Below are 19,703 nucleotides of genomic sequence, written 5' to 3' on the forward strand. Positions count from 1 at the left end.
AAAGTCCAGGCGACTGTTATACGCCAGGTTGTATTTGCTACACAAGTCGCACCTCATTTATGTCCAATCCCGTTTTCTGTGTATTCCGGAACAGATGATAACGTGGTTAACCCTGCTTCCGCCCAAGGCGTCTTCCCGGGTGCTTTGTCGCTCCCCGGTGATCATTTTTCGATCATACGCCCCGACTCTAGAAGGCACCCCTCATACCTCGCCCTCCAGAAACAGCTTCAGTTGGCTTCCGGTCCTACATCTCTCGATCCCTGACCTCATTGCTTGAACTCATCGCGATCGGAACCAAGATTCATGCACGTCCATTTTCAGGGGCTGCAAAAAAAACCCCGTCCAATCGAGACTGACGATCTCAAGATTCGAATTCCAAAATTGATGATATCTGATGAACCCGAAAGGCCCCGAAACTTGGAACAAACTGGTGGGACGCGCACGGCCCGATCGGTTATCCAGCATTCGAACATGCCACTATCAGGTCCTCTCAAATCGCATACAATAACGCATTCATACGTGAATCGTCATTATGAACTACCTAACAATTGCCTTGCCAGGTAGCTATGATATCAGCAACTGCCGAGATTCAGAAATTTTGTCGCGACAGGCAATGCGCGTGTTGTCATTTGGATAGTCATCGCTCGAGCTCGATCTACATCGTTATGACCCACCACACGCGGCCCAGAGTGACGGAGTCCTTCAAGACGGGAGAGATGAAGTCATGTTTATCGCAGGGCATGCTCGTGTGTGGTAGTGCAGACTACTTCCCCAGTCCTGAGAGACCTTACAAAACACGGCAGTTCGACTTCACCACGGAGTGACCAAGCTACCTCCTCTTGCACGACATCACATCAGGAAGCATGGATTCACCCAGTCTCCAATCTGAAGCAAATAAGCTTTCAGTTTGCGTGGCACGAGACGCGTCTGACATTGACGGACTCTGCCATGGGTACGAACTGCGACGACACAAGCACGAACAAAACGCGAACGAGGGGTCCCTCCGCTGCCGCGAGGACTGGAGCAGGTATATAGGGCCCATCGAGCGGTGGGGGAACTGCAATCCCTATGAGGGGCATTTTGCATCTGTCGTCCTGCCCATGTGCAAGCCCGAACGGCTTGCCCTGGTTTCTTATATCTTCGAATGTGAGGATTTTTTGATCTTTCTTGAGTAAACCCCCCTGGATACGAGCTAACGCTTCTCTAGACGCGTTCTTGTACGACAATGTGCTCGAGTCAGCAGCCAAAGCAACAGTAAGTGTCCATTCCAGACAGCTCTTGCATCTCGAGCTGACGAGTTCCAGTTGGACGTGAATACAGATAACCTCGTTCTGGACGAAACGGAATACCGCACTGTGCGATCGACCACTGGGACGAAACAAATTCAATCCAAGATGTTGCTGGAGCTTCTTTCGGTCGATGCTACCTGTGCAAATGTTGTGATTGAAGCTTGGAAAGAAATGGTCGAAACGACAGCGACACACGACAAGACGTGCATATTCGATAACATCGAGGACTACGTTGACTATCGAATCATTGACACTGGTGCTCCGTGAGTCTGTCAAACGCGTGCCGTGAAATCAAAATCTGAAAATCTGACACCTGTTTAGATTCGTGGACACCGTGATGCGCTGGGGTATGGGTATTCTGTTGACAAAGGAGGAAGAAAAGATCCTCGCCCCGATTACGAAACCATGCTTCGCAGCTCTTGGACTGGCCAACGACTATTACTCATTCGATATTGAGTGGAAGGAGTTTCAACAGGCAGACACTTCACACGAGAAGTCCACCATAACAAATGCAGTGTGGCTTTTCATGAATTGGCAGGGCCTGTCCATTGCCGAGGCGAAGGAGAAAACTCGCCAGGTTGTGCGCAAGTATGAGAAGGATTTCCAGTCACAGATGAACGAATTCGTCGCGGACAAGGAGCGATGTTCCCCCAAATTGGCGAGGTATCTGAAGGCTTTGGCATATCAGATTCCCGGAAATATTGCCTGGAGTCTCCGATGCCCGCGATATCATCCTGAACTCTACCCTGATGCAACTGAGCGTTTGGAGAGCTCCATGGAAACCAAGGAGCGAAGCAATGGCGTCCTTTCCACAAAGGAAGGCCTTGGGGCTCGCGAAGCGCACGAATACGATTCAGAGGCCAGCGCTAGCTCTCGATCATCCGTCGGGACACCCGAGTCCAGATACTCCAGCGCGTCTTCGGTTTCATCCTTCGATTACACGCTCGGAAGTCCCACTTCTAAAGGACAAATCCAGCTTGGCGATCAGGTCTGTGTTCCCTTATCCCCAGCGCACCATTACTGCATGGCTGACTCGACGTAGCATCTGCTTGCACCGTTCGACTATATGCGCTCTCTCCCTTCTAAAGGGGTCCGCGAAGCGCTGATTGATGCAATGAACGTCTGGCTGGTGCTTCCGGAGCGAACAGTGAAAGTCATCAAATCCATTGCTCAGAAACTTCATAGTTCCTCTCTGCTGTAAGTCAGTCCCCTCATAGCAGGGACGTCCGGCTCATGCCCCCAGGTTGGACGACATCGAGGATTCCTCGCCGCTTCGACGTGGACAACCAGCCGCTCATACAATCTTCGGCTCTCCGCAAACCATCAACTGTGCAAATTATCTGCTGGTTGATGCGATGCAAGAGGTCTGCAAGCTTGAGGATCCACAGTGCACGGCTATCTTGTTAGAAGAGTTGCGAAACCTCTTCATTGGCCAGAGCTTTGACTTGTACTGGACACGGCAGGGCGAGTGTCCTAGTGAAGATGAATATCTTGACATGATCAGCCAGAGTACGTTTATTCGTGTTCTATTTGATGCGCCTTTGAGATATTTACCATGTCATGTGCAGAAACCGGTGGTTTGTTCAGGCTACTCGCACGATTAATGTCACAATGCGCCGCATCGACACACAAGAGGTGAGCTTGTCGAACCTGGTCAGTGTGCAGACCTCTAACAGAACCATACAGGGCCATTCCTGGTGATCTTATGGTCCATCTTGGAAAGTACTTCCAAGTTCGCGACGACTATATGAACCGGATGAGCGACGAGGTAAGAAACCTGCTTACCCCATCGACCAAGTACATTCTCACCTATTATGATACAGTACACAAGTGGAAAAGGCTTCTGCGAAAACCTAGACGAAGGAAAATTCTCCTTCCCACTCGTTCACGCCTGGCACTCTAATCCATCCCACCTTGTATTACGCGGCATTATCCAGGAAAGAAGATTTTCTGGTTCCTTATCAGTAGAACACAAGAAGATGATCCTGGAGCATCTGCACCAAGCTGGGAGTGTGAAGCATACACTTCATACGTTGAAGCGCCTTGAATCGGATATTAATGGGAATCTGGAACAGGCTGAGAAGGGGAATGGGTGTGAGAATTGGGTTATGAGGTTGTTGGTGAGGAAGTTGCTTGTTTGAGGATCTAGTTATTTGGAGTCCGAAGCTCATGTGTAAATAATGGATGAGTTGGTGTCCAATTCATGTGAAGACTGTCTCTGTCTTTGGACGGACGCTCTCGGCATGCCGGGCTGGTGACTGCCCGGCATGCCGAAACCGCCTCCCAATGAATCGACAACACTTTCAACCTCACAAACTCTCCCGTGTGCTGCCCTCTATCCACCACGCACATGAAGTGCCCCGGCTCTTTGCACCTAGCAGCTGGTCGGGCCCATCGTGTCCCTCCAGAGGTCCAGTATCTTCCCCGTCGACAGCTCCCTGCATCTTTTAGACCATTGGTTCCATCCACAACCGCCTCGGTAGAAGCCCTTCCGTACGCGAGGACGAGATCGCACCCATTATATGACCACAGGGAGTGACCTGAGATTGTCACTGCACGTCGCTCCCGTGGATTGTGATGATTGATGGAAGGGTTTATCCCGCAAAATCACCCGCGCGGGGTCTAGTGTCCCTGGCCATTGCGGGTAATTGGCGTGCAAGCTCATGCAGATCAGCTAATCTCTTTAGTTAGGTTACATTGTCTTCTCCATCTCGCCTCCGTTTCAGATTATATACTGAAACGGTCTCGCCCGTCGATGCTGAATCACTCGGTACGTGCCATTACCCTGAGTGACTATGACTGCCCTCAAGACCCTCCTCCTCATTGCAGCCAGCCATCTATCACAGGCCAAATGGCTCTGGTCTAAATCTCCAGCCAGCGCATCCGACATCGAGCGACATGCATACCCCCTAGGAAATGGACGACTCGGCCTCTTGCAAGCCGGCGAACCCGGGTCGGAACGCATAAACATCAACCTGGACAGTCTTTGGACCGGCGGGCCTTTTGAAAACTCCAGCTATTCTGGCGGTAACCCTGCCGAGGACCGATCACATTTTCTGCCTGGGATTCGTGATTACATCTTCCAAAATGGCGAGGGCAATGTTTCCGCGCTACTCAGTCCGATCTATTCCTACGGTTCTTACACCCCGCTTGCAAATTTTACGGTCGATATTGATGGAGTGAGCGACTACTCTTATTACTTTCGCGGGCTGGACCTCAGTTCTGGCACACACTCAGTCGCGTACTTGAGTAATGGCCAAGTCTTTAATACTTCTATCTTCTGCTCGCAGCCGGATCATGTTTGTGTATATCGGATCGTGTCCAACTCGTCGCTTCCAACAGTCACGTTCGGTCTACAGAATGATTTCTTGGACGCCGACTTGTTGAATCAGACATGTCATCATGGACAACTGTCTCTAACCGGCCAACTCACTAATCCGGGAATGAGGTTCACTGGAATGATTCAGCCAGTCCAACTCAGCGTTGTCCGATGCCAAGGGAGCCATCTTCTTTTACCCAATCAACCCAAAGCTACCAGTGCGACAATTGTCATAGCCGCTGGATCAGACTACGACCAGACCAAAGGCAACGAAGCAGCTGGCTTCTCGTTCCGTGGCGATGACCCAACTCCTGCCGTAAGGCAGACCATCTCTGCAGCTGCGTCTCGTTCGTTCAAAACGCTCCTATCCCGCCACGTCACCGACTACCAAAGCCTTTTCAACACATTCGCTCTTGACCTACCGGACACCGCAGACTCTGCGGTAGTTGAAACGGCTGAGCTGATCGCCAACTATGACCTGGACAAAGGCGACCCGTTTTTGGAATCACTTCTGGTTGACTACGGACGCTACCTACTGATCTCTTCATCCCGCGAGGAGTCACTACCAGCCAATCTCCAAGGACGGTGGGCAGCATCACAATACCCAGCCTGGAGCGCCGACTACCACGCCAATATCAATCTCCAAATGAACTACTGGGCCGCGCCCCGGGTTGGCCTAGGTTCTCTGCAGCAATCTCTATGGGACTTCATGGAGTAAACCTGGGTACCGTACGGCCAGGAGACCGCACACCTTTTGTACGGCGCGCCGAACGGGTCGTGGGTCATACACGATGAGATCAATATCTTCGGCTATACGGGGATGAAGAATGATGCTACGTGGGCAGACTACCCTCTTGCCGGTACATGGATGGCTCTCCACATTCCGGACTGGTTTGAGTACTCCGATGATATAGAGTGGTATCGTCGCCAAGGGTATCCGTTGCTCAAAGGCGAAGCCCTTTTCTGGCTGGACCAGCTTCAGGAAGATCGGTACTTCAACGATGGCACACTGGTCGTTAACCCGTGCAATTCACCCGAGCATGGCCCCACCACTTTCGGCTGCTCGCATCACCAGCAGCAGATCTGGGAACTCCTAGACAGAGTCCTAGCAACGTGGTCCGTGAGCGGCGATGATGATCAAGGGTTCTACCAAAGAGTGCAGCAGACTCTCTCTCGTCTAGACAAGGGTGTCCACATCGGCTCCTGGGGCCAACTACAAGAATGGAAACTCGACATCGACATCAAAAACGACACCCATCGACACCTCAGCGGCCTCACGGGCTGGTATCCCGGATACAGCGTCGCCAAAGACAGCCTCAATCAAAGCATCGCCTCAGCCGTAGAAACAATGCTCTGCTCCCGCGGCGACGGCAAAGGCAGCGACGCCGACTCAGGATGGGAGAAAGTCTGGCGTTCAGCATGCTGGGCGCGGTTAAACAATACCGAACGCGCAAACTTTGAACTCCGATTCAGCATCAGCGAGAATATAGCGGCCAACGGCTTCTCGCAGTACTCGGGACATAACGGGCCGTTTCAGATAGATGCCAATTTTGGGCTGGTTGCTGCTGTCACTGCGATCCTTGTGAGGGATTTGCCACAGGCAAATGGCGATGATTCTGTTCATACTGTGTTGCTGGGCCCTGCGATTCCGGCGTCTTGGGTTGGTGGTTCTGTGCGTGGATTGAGGTTGCGTGGTGGGGGGAGTGTGGAGTTCTCTTGGGATGAGCATGGGATGGTTCGGAATGCCACTGTGCGTGGGAGGGGTCGACAGTTAAGGATGGTTAATATGCAGGGAACTGAGATGTGAGGTTTAAGATTGTAATCGAGGTAACGAGTATTCGCAGGTTACATCGTTGCCTTGATCTCCTCCCCATTGGATCGATCGTTGTCTTAACTGTCAACGCTGAACCGCCTAATGCGTGTCATTCCCTTCCGTCGTAACTATGACTGTTTTCAGGGTCCTCCTTCTCGTTGCACCCAGTCAGCTATCACAGGCCAAATAGCTATGGTCTACATCTCCAGCTAGTACGTCCGACATTGAGCGGCAAGCATATCCCCTCGAGAATGGACGACTCGGTCCCTTGGAAAAGACGCTGTAGATATGATACCTCAGACCTGGTTCTAATGCAAGTGGCTTGAATGAGATTTCAATTCGACAGAGCTAAGGGTAATATGAATAGCGTCGACTTGAAGCAAAGGCAAAACACTGGGAGGCAGATGATTCTCCATTCAACAGAAGCATGGAGACTAACAAACGGACTTGCGATTCGTGCTTTACTTCTCTTCGTGAGCGACTGTATCCTCGAATACACGTTCAGTAAGCTAATACAGGAAATCCTCCGCATATTCCTCGTATTCTTGCATGAAGTCTTCCATGCTGAACTTTTCGTTCAGCTGCTTGCTGGACAGAATGGCATTACCTGCCTCAATGTATCCCTTCTTGAAGGCCGCGAATAATTTCGGGCTCCTTGAGTAATGCGGGATAAACCGCTGGTTATCACCTGTTACCATAGCCCCTTTAAAGGCCTGGTAAACGACATCACAATCCTGCGTCAAGTCAAACGCCTCGCATTGCCCGAAATCCAAGAGATAGAGTCCAACGGCGCGGTGCTGGAAGTCCGGCGGCTTCACAAGAGCCCTCGGAGCCTCTGCAGTCGATGTGCCAAGCACGAACTCCACATCATCGCCATTAACGCCGGCTCCCCAGTGTAAGGTTGCATATGCTTTGCCCATTTCATTCGCAAGCGTGAGGGTATCGAGGCCAAGTTGCTCCATGAACCCGAGGTAGAGAGGTAAATTTCTGAGCGGGGCTGAGGTATCAAGATTCATCGGACCGACGGTCTGGCCCAAATAGACTCGGGCGAGGCAGTGCTTGTTGTTAGGCTCATTGAGAAAGGATTCTATGTCAGAGGTGTCAATATTCCGATCGCGGCCATAGAAATGAGTAATGAGGGCTTTTCGTACGACCTTGGGCAATGGAAGAATCCGTTCCATTTTGACGACGTCCCCGCGTGTGCGGTAGGCCTGGGGCATTTTCGGAACGACTTCATCCCAGAACGTGTGGTTTTGTGTTTTCGAGATGAACTCGTGAGGTTTGGGAACGTGGACATGGCTATGAGTTGCGTTCTCGTATTGATCGAATGCGGCCGAGACGTCGCAGTGGATTGTGAATTCATGCCGGAGATTCGAGGACAGTGCTTCATTTCCAGGACTTTCTTTCTTGATAACGAGAGCCTGTCCAACCACTTCGAAGACGGCTCCTTGCAGACCACTACCGATTTGATTGATTTTTTGCAGATCGGGGCGAAAACGCGCACTTCGAAAGCGGCGGCTGAAGGAAGAAGTTGTCGAGATGACAGATTTCAGGCTGAGCGATCGTTGGAGAATGGTTGAGGCCGGCATGAGTCCAAGCTCTGTTGCCTCGAAGTAGAGACGAGCAATTCTAGCGTCGCGCGCGATGGACGAGGCTCCAGAGTAAGCTGATTCATCGCTGCTATTGAACTCGCGCCGCGAAGCCATGCTGGGTTGAGACTGGTGGATCGTACGTCAAATGTTGCGGAGAGCACAAGGCCTGATGATGAATAGACGCGAATTTGACAGCGTTAAACTCGACTCAACAGATTCAGGATCGATTTGTTGATAGATCTACTAGGCAAGTTCGGGAGCGGATCGGGAGAGCGCGTAATGGCCAGCTGGGCACACTAAACCGCAACGGGAACGCTAAACCGCATCGCGTAATTCATAGGCAGCACCGGATACGAGATAACCAACTACTCCAACCGGCCAATTATTGCAACATAGGCTCTTTTAAAATTACATAAGCCCAGTCAGGCCGAGGAATCATACCGAGAATAAACTACTCTGTAGCAAGTAATTCCTATGCTACATTCAGGCAACTTGAGGGCTCGCTGTCGCTGCCTTGGGGAACTCACTGTCCTCGGAGAACACATATCCGAGAATAATATGCAGAGGAACACTACGCATACACAAAATGGTCGAAATTCGACACACAACATACACTACACACAAACCGTCGAAATAGCTTCGACGGTCGCTTTTAAGAGCACACTGATTCGTCAGTCTCGTAAAATGCGAGCGGCACATTTTTTAACCCAATAATACTAGGTCATTAGTTCCTACTTTGGTGATAAATATTCTACAACTACCAATAAACCTTTTGAACTCGACCTGCTCTTTCCTAAAGAAGGGTCCAAGCGACTGCGAAGATATGCGACTGGTTTAAACAGCAACGGGGCTACTGAGTAGGATCGGATAGATTATTGGGGTAGTAGTTGGCTATAGATAGGCTGGTATATTCTTGACGTTTAGGGGGGTAGGAGGGCGAGGCAAGGCACGTTAGGAAGCTTGCTGGTGCTTGGTCTGAGGGGGTATGATGGCGGATGCCAGAGGATGGTACTCCGTACGTAGGTAGACCGTCGCCCTAGTCATGTAGATAGCTTGCGCTCTCTCTCTCACTCTCGCTCTCTTTGGCAGATTATCAACTTGGTTCCACGCACTCCATTCCCACCACAGAGCCATAGTATAAACATCAAAAAGATAGAACAAAAAAAAAAGAAATGACCAGTGCCGGGCTCGATCCGGCGGCCTCATCGGTGTTAACGATGCGAGATAACCAACTACTCCAACCGGCCAATGAATGATGATTTGGTCGCTAACATGATATGAGCTCTCTCTCTCTATAGAGCCCATTTTTTTTTATAAAGAATGTTTATTTAATTTTTGAATCCCCCTTCTCTATGTACAGGGATGGTCATTAGGGTACCCTAGTCATGCTATGTCAACCATCACACCCTATAGACCTAAGACCCCAGCCTACTCTTTGGGTTGAAGTTTCTCTTCTTTGGCCTTTGACTGAGCCACTCGGGGTCTTCTTCAACACCCAGAACTATGTCTCTCTCCCTTTCAAGTTCCTTTCGTTTTGTCAAGTATGATTTGTGCGACCATAATATACCTGGTCTTCGAGGGTAATCAGTGGGGTCAATACCCCCTTTCTTCATGTCTGCCCACTTCTTGCTCAGCGAAGCCTTTGATATGGTACCAATCATGGGGTTAGCTGGAACAAAGGAGCAAAATCGCTTCTTGCAAGCTTTGCATCCCCGAATTGGGATGACATATCTTGGCGGCATCTCAGCAGTCCACCTGGGCTTCTTGTCGAGAAATCCCTCAACACCACAGTTTCCACAGCGGGTCTGTACCTCTTTTTGTGTGGGACCTCGTTCTTCCTCCGTTAGACGAAGCAAATACTCTTCCCAGTCTGCAGATCGGGCACATTGGAGGCTACGCCTCGTCGCAATCTTGTAGCCTTGATTCGGATCCAATGGGAGGAGGTTTGCGAAATAGGTCCCACCAATGTTCGAACGACAGGTCGGACGACCACATCCGTGTAGGCGATACCAGATGACGTACTTCTTTGGATCTTCCTTTGCGTAGGAGGCAAATATGTCATCAAGAGCTCTTTCAAAACATCTCGAACATCTTCTGCGCACGATATCGTAAGGACTCACACCAGGAATAATCAGATCCCTGACACTCTCATGTCTTTGTTTCTGTAGTCTGGAGATGTACCAGGTTGCCACCTTGATCACAATATTCATCAGAGTCTCCTTGCACGGGCTATAGTTGCTCGGCGACAAAAGGTAGAAGGCTGTCAAAAGCTCGTGTTTGGATGAAATCGGCTTCTGATCAATTTGAAGCCCACCTTGCTGTTGAATCCATCTGACTAGTGGATAAGGAATTTCATGCCACTCCAAAATATTATCCCAGTCAGATGGAAGTTCTGACAGAAGTTGAAGCTGAGGAATATTGCGTATCATAGTGCTGCCTATAAGCACCTGCCCAGCAGCTTCCAGAAGAGACAAAATCATATGTCGGATTAGATGAGATCGCCGTAGTTCCTGCATGGAAATTAGTACCGGAATTTCCATATATTGTCAGCCAGGCACATACCTCTTTTTCTGTGTCACCCCTTATCAGTTGCGAAAGGGAAAGTTGAGTTATGGTCCCATCATAAGCCGTCTTTTTTGGCACAGTCGTCGCCAGCTCGAACTCATGGTATTTCTCCGGGAATGCAGTTTTTTAGCTGGCAATTGGCGTCAGCTTCTAGCCGACTGACTACCTCCCTATGCTCGTTGGCGAATTGTCCATAAAGTGCAGGACGATGTATGGTCTCATAGAAGTTATCCACAATTGCAATGCTGCCCAGTCTAGCAGCAATAGCTAGCAGTAGGTCTTGTTTTTTTGCTGATGTGCCTCTGAAACGGATGCCACTCTCCGTAAAGGACCCATGATAAAAGAAAAACTGCGGGTGTGCCACAAATATAACGAATCTCTTTAGCTTCTGGCGCTCCAGTTCTAGGTGGAGTTCCACGTCTTGGAGCTGGCCCCAAAGTCTCAAGGGAACAAGGTTAACGAGCTTCTTCATCCTTTCGCGCACGTGGCGTCCCCAACATATCTCAATTTTAGCTCCCATATTTCTCCTCAGCGAGAGCATAAAATCCTCGTGGATTCCGTATATCTTCTCGTTGTAAAATAGCAGCACGTCCTCTGTTCTATCACGTCGGCAGATGTGGTCAAAGATGAAACAGTTGTCCGATGAGAATCCAACTTGATTTATCTGCTGCATTGTAGGATTCGAAATGTTCTCTGTCTCTTGACAGTACGGATCTTTCACGTAGAAAGTGGGGTTGTGGAGATGACAGGCAACAAGGGCACCAATAGCACCACTTGGATGCAGGAGTAGATTTGCCGGTCTTTCTACCCCAATGTCCCTCCATATCTCTGTTTCTTGCGTGGTAAAATCCGAAAACGCTTTGGGTAAATCGTATCTGACAGCTAGGGAGGGGGATGGAGTTAGCCCTACAGAATAGGTATTGTGGATGCAGGAGTTAGTTACCTTGATCTCGATCTTCCAGGTCACGTATGAGAGGCTCCAACTCCATAAGCCGAGCTAACTCATCATGACTGAGGTGCTCCTGTGGAGATGGAAGCCAAAGGTCCCCAAAGAAATGGTAGGGATTATGACATCTGTTGTCATAATAGGGGCTCTGCATGATGACAGGCACCGATGTGGCCATTTTTCTCAATCAGAGGTAGCATTCAATGTCTTGGTAAGTGTGAGTGAGGTATGATTGAAGTAGGAGTTGATCAGCATGTACGATTGATGATGATGGAGAGACTATCTGTCTACATGAGAGGAAGCTTAAGTGTGTGGGTCATGTGATACCCACATACGAACAGTAAGTGTTCCTGAAAGGGGTGTATGAGATCCCCGTTACTCATGTTACTCATTGCGGAGCGAAGCGTAGCATAGAATTGGAAGTCTCCGGCCCTTGATTAGTCAGATACAGGAGCTGACCTCTTATTGGCTTAACAGCTCAGCGGTCAGCCCCTTCCGACGAGTTTAATTGGCCTGCTAGCCCCTACAGCGACCCACCTACCTTACCCTTTCCATTATAGCTACGCGTATACGCACCTTACCCTTTACAGAACTAAGATAAACGCATAGAATATTGCTGGCGAGCAGCACTAGCCAGCATTATCCAGTATCTTTACGCAAATTTAAATCACTTAATCATTTAAAACCGCGGATTAAGCGCTTCGCATAGCTACATCCTACGGCGCATCCCCCCTACGGCTGGGGCTGGGGGGAAGGCGCCGTTAGCCCCCTGGTATCAGAATTCCGATCCGGACTCGCGGTATTTGACTTCTCCCTTGAATGCAACCAGGTTAGGGGATTTTTTGTAGGTTTGGTAGGCAACGAAGAGTTGATAAGGACAAAACAAAAACAGGTGAATGTGGTTAGAGGGCTTTATGGGACGCGGTATGAAATATTGTACTGTGGCACTTCACTGCTGCTGGCCTAAAGGAACCAGGCACCTCGACCTGGCGAACACAGCCTATATCGTTCCATATTTCCCTTCTCGGATTTTCTTTTCTTTTCTTTTTTTTTTTCTTTTGGTCAACAGCTTTCGTCATAAGAGTCATATCTTCTTTAGAATGACAATGATTGGTGGTGAGCTCCAGCCCTAGGCCAATCCCCGCCTTCGGCTGCATGCCCCTCCGGTCGCGATGTAAATACTCAAATGAGAGGTCTCTCTATGGAATATTGAAGCCTGTTTTCAACTTGTCTATTTATATATCTCGGCCACGGCGAAGCAAGGTCGGATGCCGACCAACTGTATTGGGATCCGTGTCCTGCGATGGAAAAAGGGAAGCGAGAAATGATACCGAGATAATACCTTCGAAAAACATCTATGCCTTCATTTCCCTCCTGCGGGTTGCATATCTGAGGTGGAGGACTCAACAGTTGGAATTACAAAATTATAGAACAGCATCACAGCCAAGCGCGGCCCCACAATGTGGCTTAGAGGGCGCATCTTCTGGAGCATCATTCTTGGCAGGCAGATAGTCTCTGTGATTCGATCCTGCGCATCCTCCATCACATTGGGCGCTAGTGCAAGGGTCTACAGTAGCACTAAAGTTGGAAACTCACGACATGGCATAGCCACTGACTGATCGCCGTAAGGGATCGCTGCAGAAAAGTCAATGGCATATACTCCAGTCCCGCATCGATCAGTGAATATGCATCTCTTGGCAGATTCTATTCTCGACTAGGCAGCGTTATTTTCTATGTCAACATTGGTCGGTTTCTACTCCGGCGGAATGATATGGCTCTCTGCAGACTTCGCTTCTATCATTACAAGCCAAGTTCTGCATATATCTAGGGGGCTCAGCAACTCAGATGCCCATCCTGACCTTAGAATAGGAACACTCCCATCTAAAATAGGGAACCAGCTTCTGGGCGCGCTGCAAGGATCTGCAGGGTGCAACGGTGAAGCCATTAATAGAAACATCGCAGCAGATCTCGTCCACCGTCCAAAGGGTGACACCAGCATATAAAGATGCCACCGATCTCCAGTCTCCAGTCCATTTCACAGTCTCAGCAACAAAAGCTATTCTTGCGCAGTCCCCGTTATCAGAAGCCAATCTACTATCACCAACCGTCAAATCCAAGCATCATGCACGCTCAGCAACTCCTCGCTCTTAGCGGTCTCATGCTCGCAGGAAGTGTGACTCTTGCCGCCAAACTCGAGCACGACGACGTTCCAAGCCGCTGCTGGGCAGCCTGCGGGCCCGTGGTGGGAATATCCTCTGAATGTGATGCACGTCACGACAATGACAGTGCTGAACTGAAATGTATTTGCAACTGGGGACCGGCGAAGACCCAAATCCCCCTCTGCGCTGCCTGTATCTCCCAGTACGGCAACGGCGATCACGACCATGACAAGGACAACGACAAGGACAACGACAAGGACAACGACAAGGACAACGACAAGGACAACGACAAGGACAACGACAAGGACAACGACAAGGACAACGACAAGGACAACGACAAGGACAACGACAAGGACAACGACAAGGACAACGACAAGGACAACGACAAGGACAACGACAATGACAACGACAAGGATGACGATGACGATGACGATGACGATGACGATGACGACAATGGTATGTACTCAGAGCAAGACATATGGTAATGATACTGACCCAGATTCAGAGGCCCTTGACATCGTCCATTCCTGCTCCTTTAGTACCACGACTTACAACGCTGCTGCCGCCACAACCCTGAGCGTCTCAGCCACTAGCACAGATTCTGCAGCTGCGACCACTACCCCGGACAGTAAGGGCTCGACGGTCAGCAGTGTTCAAGGCCTGACTACTTCGGGATCGACGGGCGCCGCTTCGTCGACCCCGACTACCGACGCTGCAGCAGGATTTGCGGCCCCCGGGACTGTCTCCCTGGCTGCTCTTGTAGGCCTAATGCCTCTAGCTTGGCTGTGAAGGCTTGTTTCATGATGATGGGGCTACGTTGACGGGAATGTGAGGGCGATACGTGAGCGGAGGATGCTTGACAATCAGTATCTGGTATATGAAACCATTTTGGATATTACAAAGTGTTGCCTTCTGGACCTGCTTTTCAACATGGCAATTGTCAATAGTCTGAACTCGAGGGCTGTATGCGCTATAGATGGTTTCAAGTACTCGGCTTCCTCACAATAGAATGTAGCCCTCCCCTGGGAAGCTCATTGAGATTGCCAACGTTGGGTTGGGAAATATCATTACGAATTCCAGAAAAACGCATTGAATAGTTAAACAGTTGGGATATGGTGTCAAGCTATGTTACACAGAATCATAAAACACAGTTGGAGACTAGAATCAAATGCAGAAAACATGAGGGTATCTATTCGTCGAGATGCTCATATCGCAATGAAGACATGCCGCGTCCAAGGAGCTATACAGAGTCGCCATAGCCGACCATCGCAGGGGAACCTTCATTCGCCAACTGTCATGAAGAGGAACTGTTCCCCGGCTTCTTCGAAGAATCGTCATCACCAAGTTCCCAATATGCATCGTTGCCAGATAAGTCCTCGGGGGGATCCTGATTCGGGTCCCAGAAGGCCACAATGTCGTCATCCCACTCGATTACTGGCTCGACGTATTCCATTCCGTATACGTCGAGATAGCATTGTTCCTTTGTTGGACAGCTGCACAGCGAGGCACCTTGGTTAGTGGGGAGAGCACAAGCGCCAGAGAATGCGACTTACAAGACAGGATCCTGCCCGAAGATGATATGCCACAGATACTCAAACACACGTCCACTCGTCTCGTCGTCTAGCTCCGTCGCCATGAGCCAGCTGTGATAGGCCTGGTAATCACTCAGCGGGCGCGCCAGCACTTGTTTCCTGGTCACGGCGAACTGCGCGCAGCAAGGCGCGGCAATGGTGTCCGGGATATCCGTGTTGTTGAAGATGCCCATCCAGGCGCCGGCGAAGGCGATTTCCGTAGTACGCTCGGCCATCTGTCGGAAGGGGTGGACTTCGTCGGGACAGCCAGGCTCCCAGTCGCAGCGCAAGTTGACGTATCCAGTCCGGTTGAGGAAGTCCAGCTGCAGGTGCTGGACGGTCAGCGCATTATCTTGCTCTTCGAATTCAGTGTGCCAGCTGAAGCGATCGGCGTGTAAAAAGACCATGTATTCGGGGAGCTTGTGGTAGTGGTCCATGATATACTGAAGGTAGACGTTGCTTTCTTTGCCCTTGTTCGCTTGAACGCTATACTCGGAATTGGGCTCGTCGATCGCATAGACTGCATGCTGCCATCTACGAGTGCATCGATTAGCAACGCGGACCGCGAAATCGAGAGAGCAGACCGGTCGGCATGGGGTGTCCGTCGAACTGACTCTGGTAATTCCTCCTCCAGCCACGCCGTGTCCTCCCACGACATCCTCCCCAGCACAATGGTGCGATCCGTCTTCGGGGTCACCGTGGGCTTCGGCGGCTTAGGCTTGGGCTTCGAATTCCGGTGCTTCCAACCCAGACTATAGCCGTCTTGGGGCCTTTCTAGATCCCAATCTTGCTGTAAGGGATCAAAGTCATCGTCTTCCCCGGGGACCTGGACCGGGATCACTTCGGGCGCGAATTGAGTCGGCGTCACTGGTGCTTTAGTGGGCTCCGAATGTAACCCTGATTTCGGTTTCGATTTCGACGCGGACGGGGCGGCACGAGGCGTGGTTATGGTCGACGAGGTTGAAATCGCAACCTGGTGAGAGCCGCGCTCCTCGGAGACCAGCTCGATATGGGCGCCGGCATCGCTCAGTACGAATTCGGGGAGGTAAGTGGCGCGGCCGGACAATTGGGGGGGTGAACTGATCGAGTTCAGATGGCGCCTGACCAGCAGGACCGTGACGACCAGCACCATGGTGATCGAGATGCGAGAGGAAATCCGCATGGTCCGAATGGCGGACGGCAATGGGGTAACTCGGGATCGCACGCACTCAGGAAGGACGGCGCGGCTACTTGAAATAAGCGTCAACCTCGGGCACCGAACTCGTTACTGTTGCGCGTATGGCGCCCCACTTGACCACGCATGGCTGCCCTCGTTCCAGCAGAGTCGAGACTTCGGGGCGATGATTTTAAATACATGGCCCTGAGCCCGTATACGCCCGCCCATTCTCGTTTTCATTCGCGAAATGCTCGCACTTTTTACTCTGAATGAGCAGCAGTGGAGCGTAAAGCCGTCAGCGATTCGTGTCGCTTCGCGGCTGTGGTCTCATGTTCCACCTGAATCGCCCTGCTCCGCCTGTCATTGGCAGTCCATCCCGGCGAGGTCTATAGAATCTCCACTCGTGGCGCGATGCCCACGAGTATATCGTTCACGAGTGTAAGTGCACTTGGGGCACCTCGGGGTGGGGTCAGGGGGCACCTGACTAGCCTATTTAGGAACGGAGTTAAGAGGTGCACTCGGGAAAATTTCATACTACTCCCATCTAGGATAGGCGCAAATTACGTTTCACACAAATAACAGATTTAGTCAAATTCTTCTTCTTTCCTCTCTCTTCACCTACGCAGCTTGATTCAACCCTTCCAGTATGGCCCATGGTTTCTCCCTTGAAGAGAGTATGCAGTATGAGGAGTCTTTTGAGTAGCAGAGAGCTCAGTCGGAAGAAGAGGTAAGAGTCTCTTCTAGATATCTGTTAGATATCTACTAAATATTTACTGGATAACTAGTGTCCCCTAACCCTTCTAACCTATATTATATATACTAGATTCCGTCTATTAATTGCATAAGAGGTTAGCTTTATAGAGGTCCTCCTAGAGTATCCTAGAATCTATCTATAGGGGTATATATATATTGTGTAGGTTGGAGATAAATCAGAGCTTTTGGTGGAATGGGCAATTTATGATATAGGTTAATTATATCCTAGACGTCTATAAGATGTCTACTAATTATCTATTAGGTGCAGTATATGTAGAAAAAGTCTTACTAAAGGCGCCTAAGCTAAGGCCTATCCTTCCTAGGACTAGGGGCCTATTTTTATTATATATATTCCTGTTTTGGTGTAAAGCTATACTAGTATACTACTCTGTAGCTAAAGGCAATATAATATTGTGTTTATAATAAGTATCTCTAATCTTAGATTTGCTAGATTAGGGATTAACTCCCTTATTTGGAGAATAATACAGTAAGAAGGGCTACTTATAGGTATTTAGACGCCTTTTAGATAACTATTAGATATCTAATATTTATCTAGTTACTTTAATGCAGCTTAGACCCTATTTCTGTAAGGTAGAACTTATTTAGATTTGACTCCTATATGTCGTCTATAGGTACTGTAAGCTAGTAGTTTGATGCCTCTTTTTAAGGAAGATCAGTATCTTAGTTGTTAATATATATAAGTTAACTATAAGAACTATATATATTTGAAATTTCTACCTAAGGATAGGAGTATTAATATAGACTTTCTTAAACGACTATATTAAAACTGCGTTCTAAGAGAAATTAAGTAATGTGGTGTTATTTAGCTAATTAGGTATATAGTAGTAAGATATTATAAGTGAAGTTTTTAGATATCTCTTAGATATCTGCTAGGTGTCTTATAGATATCTACTAATTATCTTTTAGTATATAGCTATATCTAAGGGACTGGCTAGATAGAGACTATCTTATATAAGGTTAAATTTTACTAGCTAATCCTAGCTAATCTTCAGAGCTACCTATATTTTATTTTTATATTGACTGGTACTTATATATATCTACCCTTTTTACTAGCGAAAGCACTATAAAAGGTAGTGGAAGGTCTAAAAAAACTAATCTATAATAGTTAATACCTAGGGATAATAAAAAGTAAGTCTGTTAGATACCCTTAAGATATCTATAAGATATCTATAAGATATCTACTAATTCTATAATTAGCTAAATTTCTTTAAAGTCCTGATCTATATAATTTCTGCGCCTAATTCTACTGTGAGACTTTGATAGATATCTATCTAAGCTTTGTTAACTTTGATCTGGTTGATACCTTAATTTAAAAGGAGCGTTTGATCTTATACCCTTTAGGTTAAGGTATTAATAGTGTGATTTTTGAGATATAAAAAGGTAGCAAGATCAAGGTAAATATTAGATATCTAGTAGATATTTACTAGATATCTTTTAGATACTTAATACTAATAATCTTCTTTTAGAACTATATCTAGGAAGTTTTTCTTAATAAGGGTTTGATAGTTATATACCTTTTACTTAGCTAGGCTAAGCTATTTGTTGAGACTGACTCTTTTGAGGTTGATATATTATATAAGTGAGTGAAGGATGCTGAGATTAAGGAGGTTGTGTTTGTAAAGTGGATTTAGAATTAAAGTTGAGGTAAGTACTAGATATCTTTTAGATAATCTGTAGATATCTTATAGATATCTCTTTTATCTAGTTATTACTCTATATTGTATCTTTATGATATTAGATACCTAATGAGGCTACTATTTTTTATTTAAGAGGGTAGCTAGCCTAGTTAAGTAACTTATTTAGTAACCTCTACTCTTCTGACTAATCTATAGATTAAGTGTATCTAGATCTAGTATATAGGCAGTGATACTAGATATAGATAGTAAGCAGTATAGCAGTTAGATATCCTTTAGATATCTATTAGTTATCTATTAAACCTCTCTAGGTCTCTCTAACTTTCTGATTGATATTGATCCTCTCTATCGTCTTAAAACTCTCCTGATTGAGTAGCTTATAGTCTTTTGCTATATACACTTTAAAAGGGGTGTTAAAGATATATTTAGACTTAGCTATAGTAGGGTACCTAGTATTTAAGAGTATATAGAGAGTATACTCTATACTGATAGTTGTGAGGGCTATAAGGCTTTATTAGATGATATTATCTGTAAGTCTAGTTATCTCCTAGATATCTACTAGAAGACCTCTAGATATCTTACTCCTCTAGAAACTAAGCTAGTCTAGTTATAGAACTGGGCTAGATATAAACTATAGCACTGGGTTATATATAGCCTTAATAAGGTATGTTCTAAGGCCTCACTAGCTATCTTTGACTATCTTTAGAAGAATATAAATACTGTGGAATAGATATATTATAAATTGAATATCTATAGGAGACAGTTAATGCTACTTACAGCTATTTAAAGGTATAGTAGATATCTTTAAGACGTCTAGTAGATATCTAACCTATCTAGCTCTCTCTCCCTTAACTAGCAGGATATATAGCAATACTAGCTATTTCT

At 47.9% G+C, this 19,703-nt stretch overlaps 6 protein-coding genes across 6 annotated transcripts; 3 read left to right on the top strand and 3 right to left on the bottom strand.

The window, feature by feature from the left end:
• Positions 1-1,100: 1,100 nt before the first annotated feature.
• Positions 1,101-3,430, top strand: N7459_010113 (bifunctional terpene synthase/polyprenyl synthetase family protein; the record flags this gene model as incomplete). The annotated part of the gene is given in 10 exon segments (XM_056949281.1): positions 1,101-1,146; positions 1,208-1,254; positions 1,272-1,552; positions 1,611-2,277; positions 2,332-2,486; positions 2,533-2,635; positions 2,654-2,798; positions 2,858-2,924; positions 2,976-3,057; positions 3,113-3,430. 10 exon segments carry the CDS (start codon positions 1,101-1,103, stop codon positions 3,428-3,430), a joined length of 1,911 nt encoding a protein of 636 aa, XP_056795214.1.
• A 654-nt stretch (positions 3,431-4,084) lies between these two features.
• N7459_010114 (glycoside hydrolase family 95 protein) lies at positions 4,085-6,415 on the top strand (the record flags this gene model as incomplete). Its single annotated transcript, XM_056949282.1, has 2 exons — positions 4,085-5,278; positions 5,348-6,415. 2 exons carry the CDS (start codon positions 4,085-4,087, stop codon positions 6,413-6,415), a joined length of 2,262 nt encoding a protein of 753 aa, XP_056795215.1.
• Positions 6,416-6,930: 515 nt separating this feature from the next.
• On the bottom strand, positions 6,931-8,127 carry N7459_010115 (uncharacterized protein; the record flags this gene model as incomplete). The annotated part of the gene is made up of 1 exon (XM_056949283.1): positions 6,931-8,127. One exon carries the CDS (start codon positions 8,125-8,127, stop codon positions 6,931-6,933), a length of 1,197 nt encoding a protein of 398 aa, XP_056795216.1.
• Positions 8,128-9,428: 1,301 nt separating this feature from the next.
• Positions 9,429-11,251, bottom strand: N7459_010116 (uncharacterized protein; the record flags this gene model as incomplete). The annotated part of the gene is made up of 3 exons (XM_056949284.1): positions 9,429-10,523; positions 10,576-10,686; positions 10,742-11,251. 3 exons carry the CDS (start codon positions 11,249-11,251, stop codon positions 9,429-9,431), a joined length of 1,716 nt encoding a protein of 571 aa, XP_056795217.1.
• Positions 11,252-13,646: 2,395 nt separating this feature from the next.
• N7459_010117 (putative GPI anchored protein) lies at positions 13,647-14,472 on the top strand (the record flags this gene model as incomplete). Its single annotated transcript, XM_056949285.1, has 2 exons — positions 13,647-14,139; positions 14,183-14,472. The coding sequence occupies 2 exons, from the start codon at positions 13,647-13,649 to the stop codon at positions 14,470-14,472; spliced, it is 783 nt and encodes a 260-aa protein (XP_056795218.1).
• Positions 14,473-14,977: 505 nt separating this feature from the next.
• On the bottom strand, positions 14,978-16,416 carry N7459_010118 (DUF3431 domain-containing protein; the record flags this gene model as incomplete). Its single annotated transcript, XM_056949286.1, has 3 exons — positions 14,978-15,176; positions 15,237-15,788; positions 15,839-16,416. 3 exons carry the CDS (start codon positions 16,414-16,416, stop codon positions 14,978-14,980), a joined length of 1,329 nt encoding a protein of 442 aa, XP_056795219.1.
• Positions 16,417-19,703: the final 3,287 nt, after the last annotated feature.

Source organism: Penicillium hispanicum (assembly GCF_028827665.1).
Source record: "Penicillium hispanicum strain IBT 35686 chromosome Unknown utg000009l_segment0_segment0, whole genome shotgun sequence".
Taxonomy (NCBI): domain Eukaryota; kingdom Fungi; phylum Ascomycota; class Eurotiomycetes; order Eurotiales; family Aspergillaceae; genus Penicillium; species Penicillium hispanicum.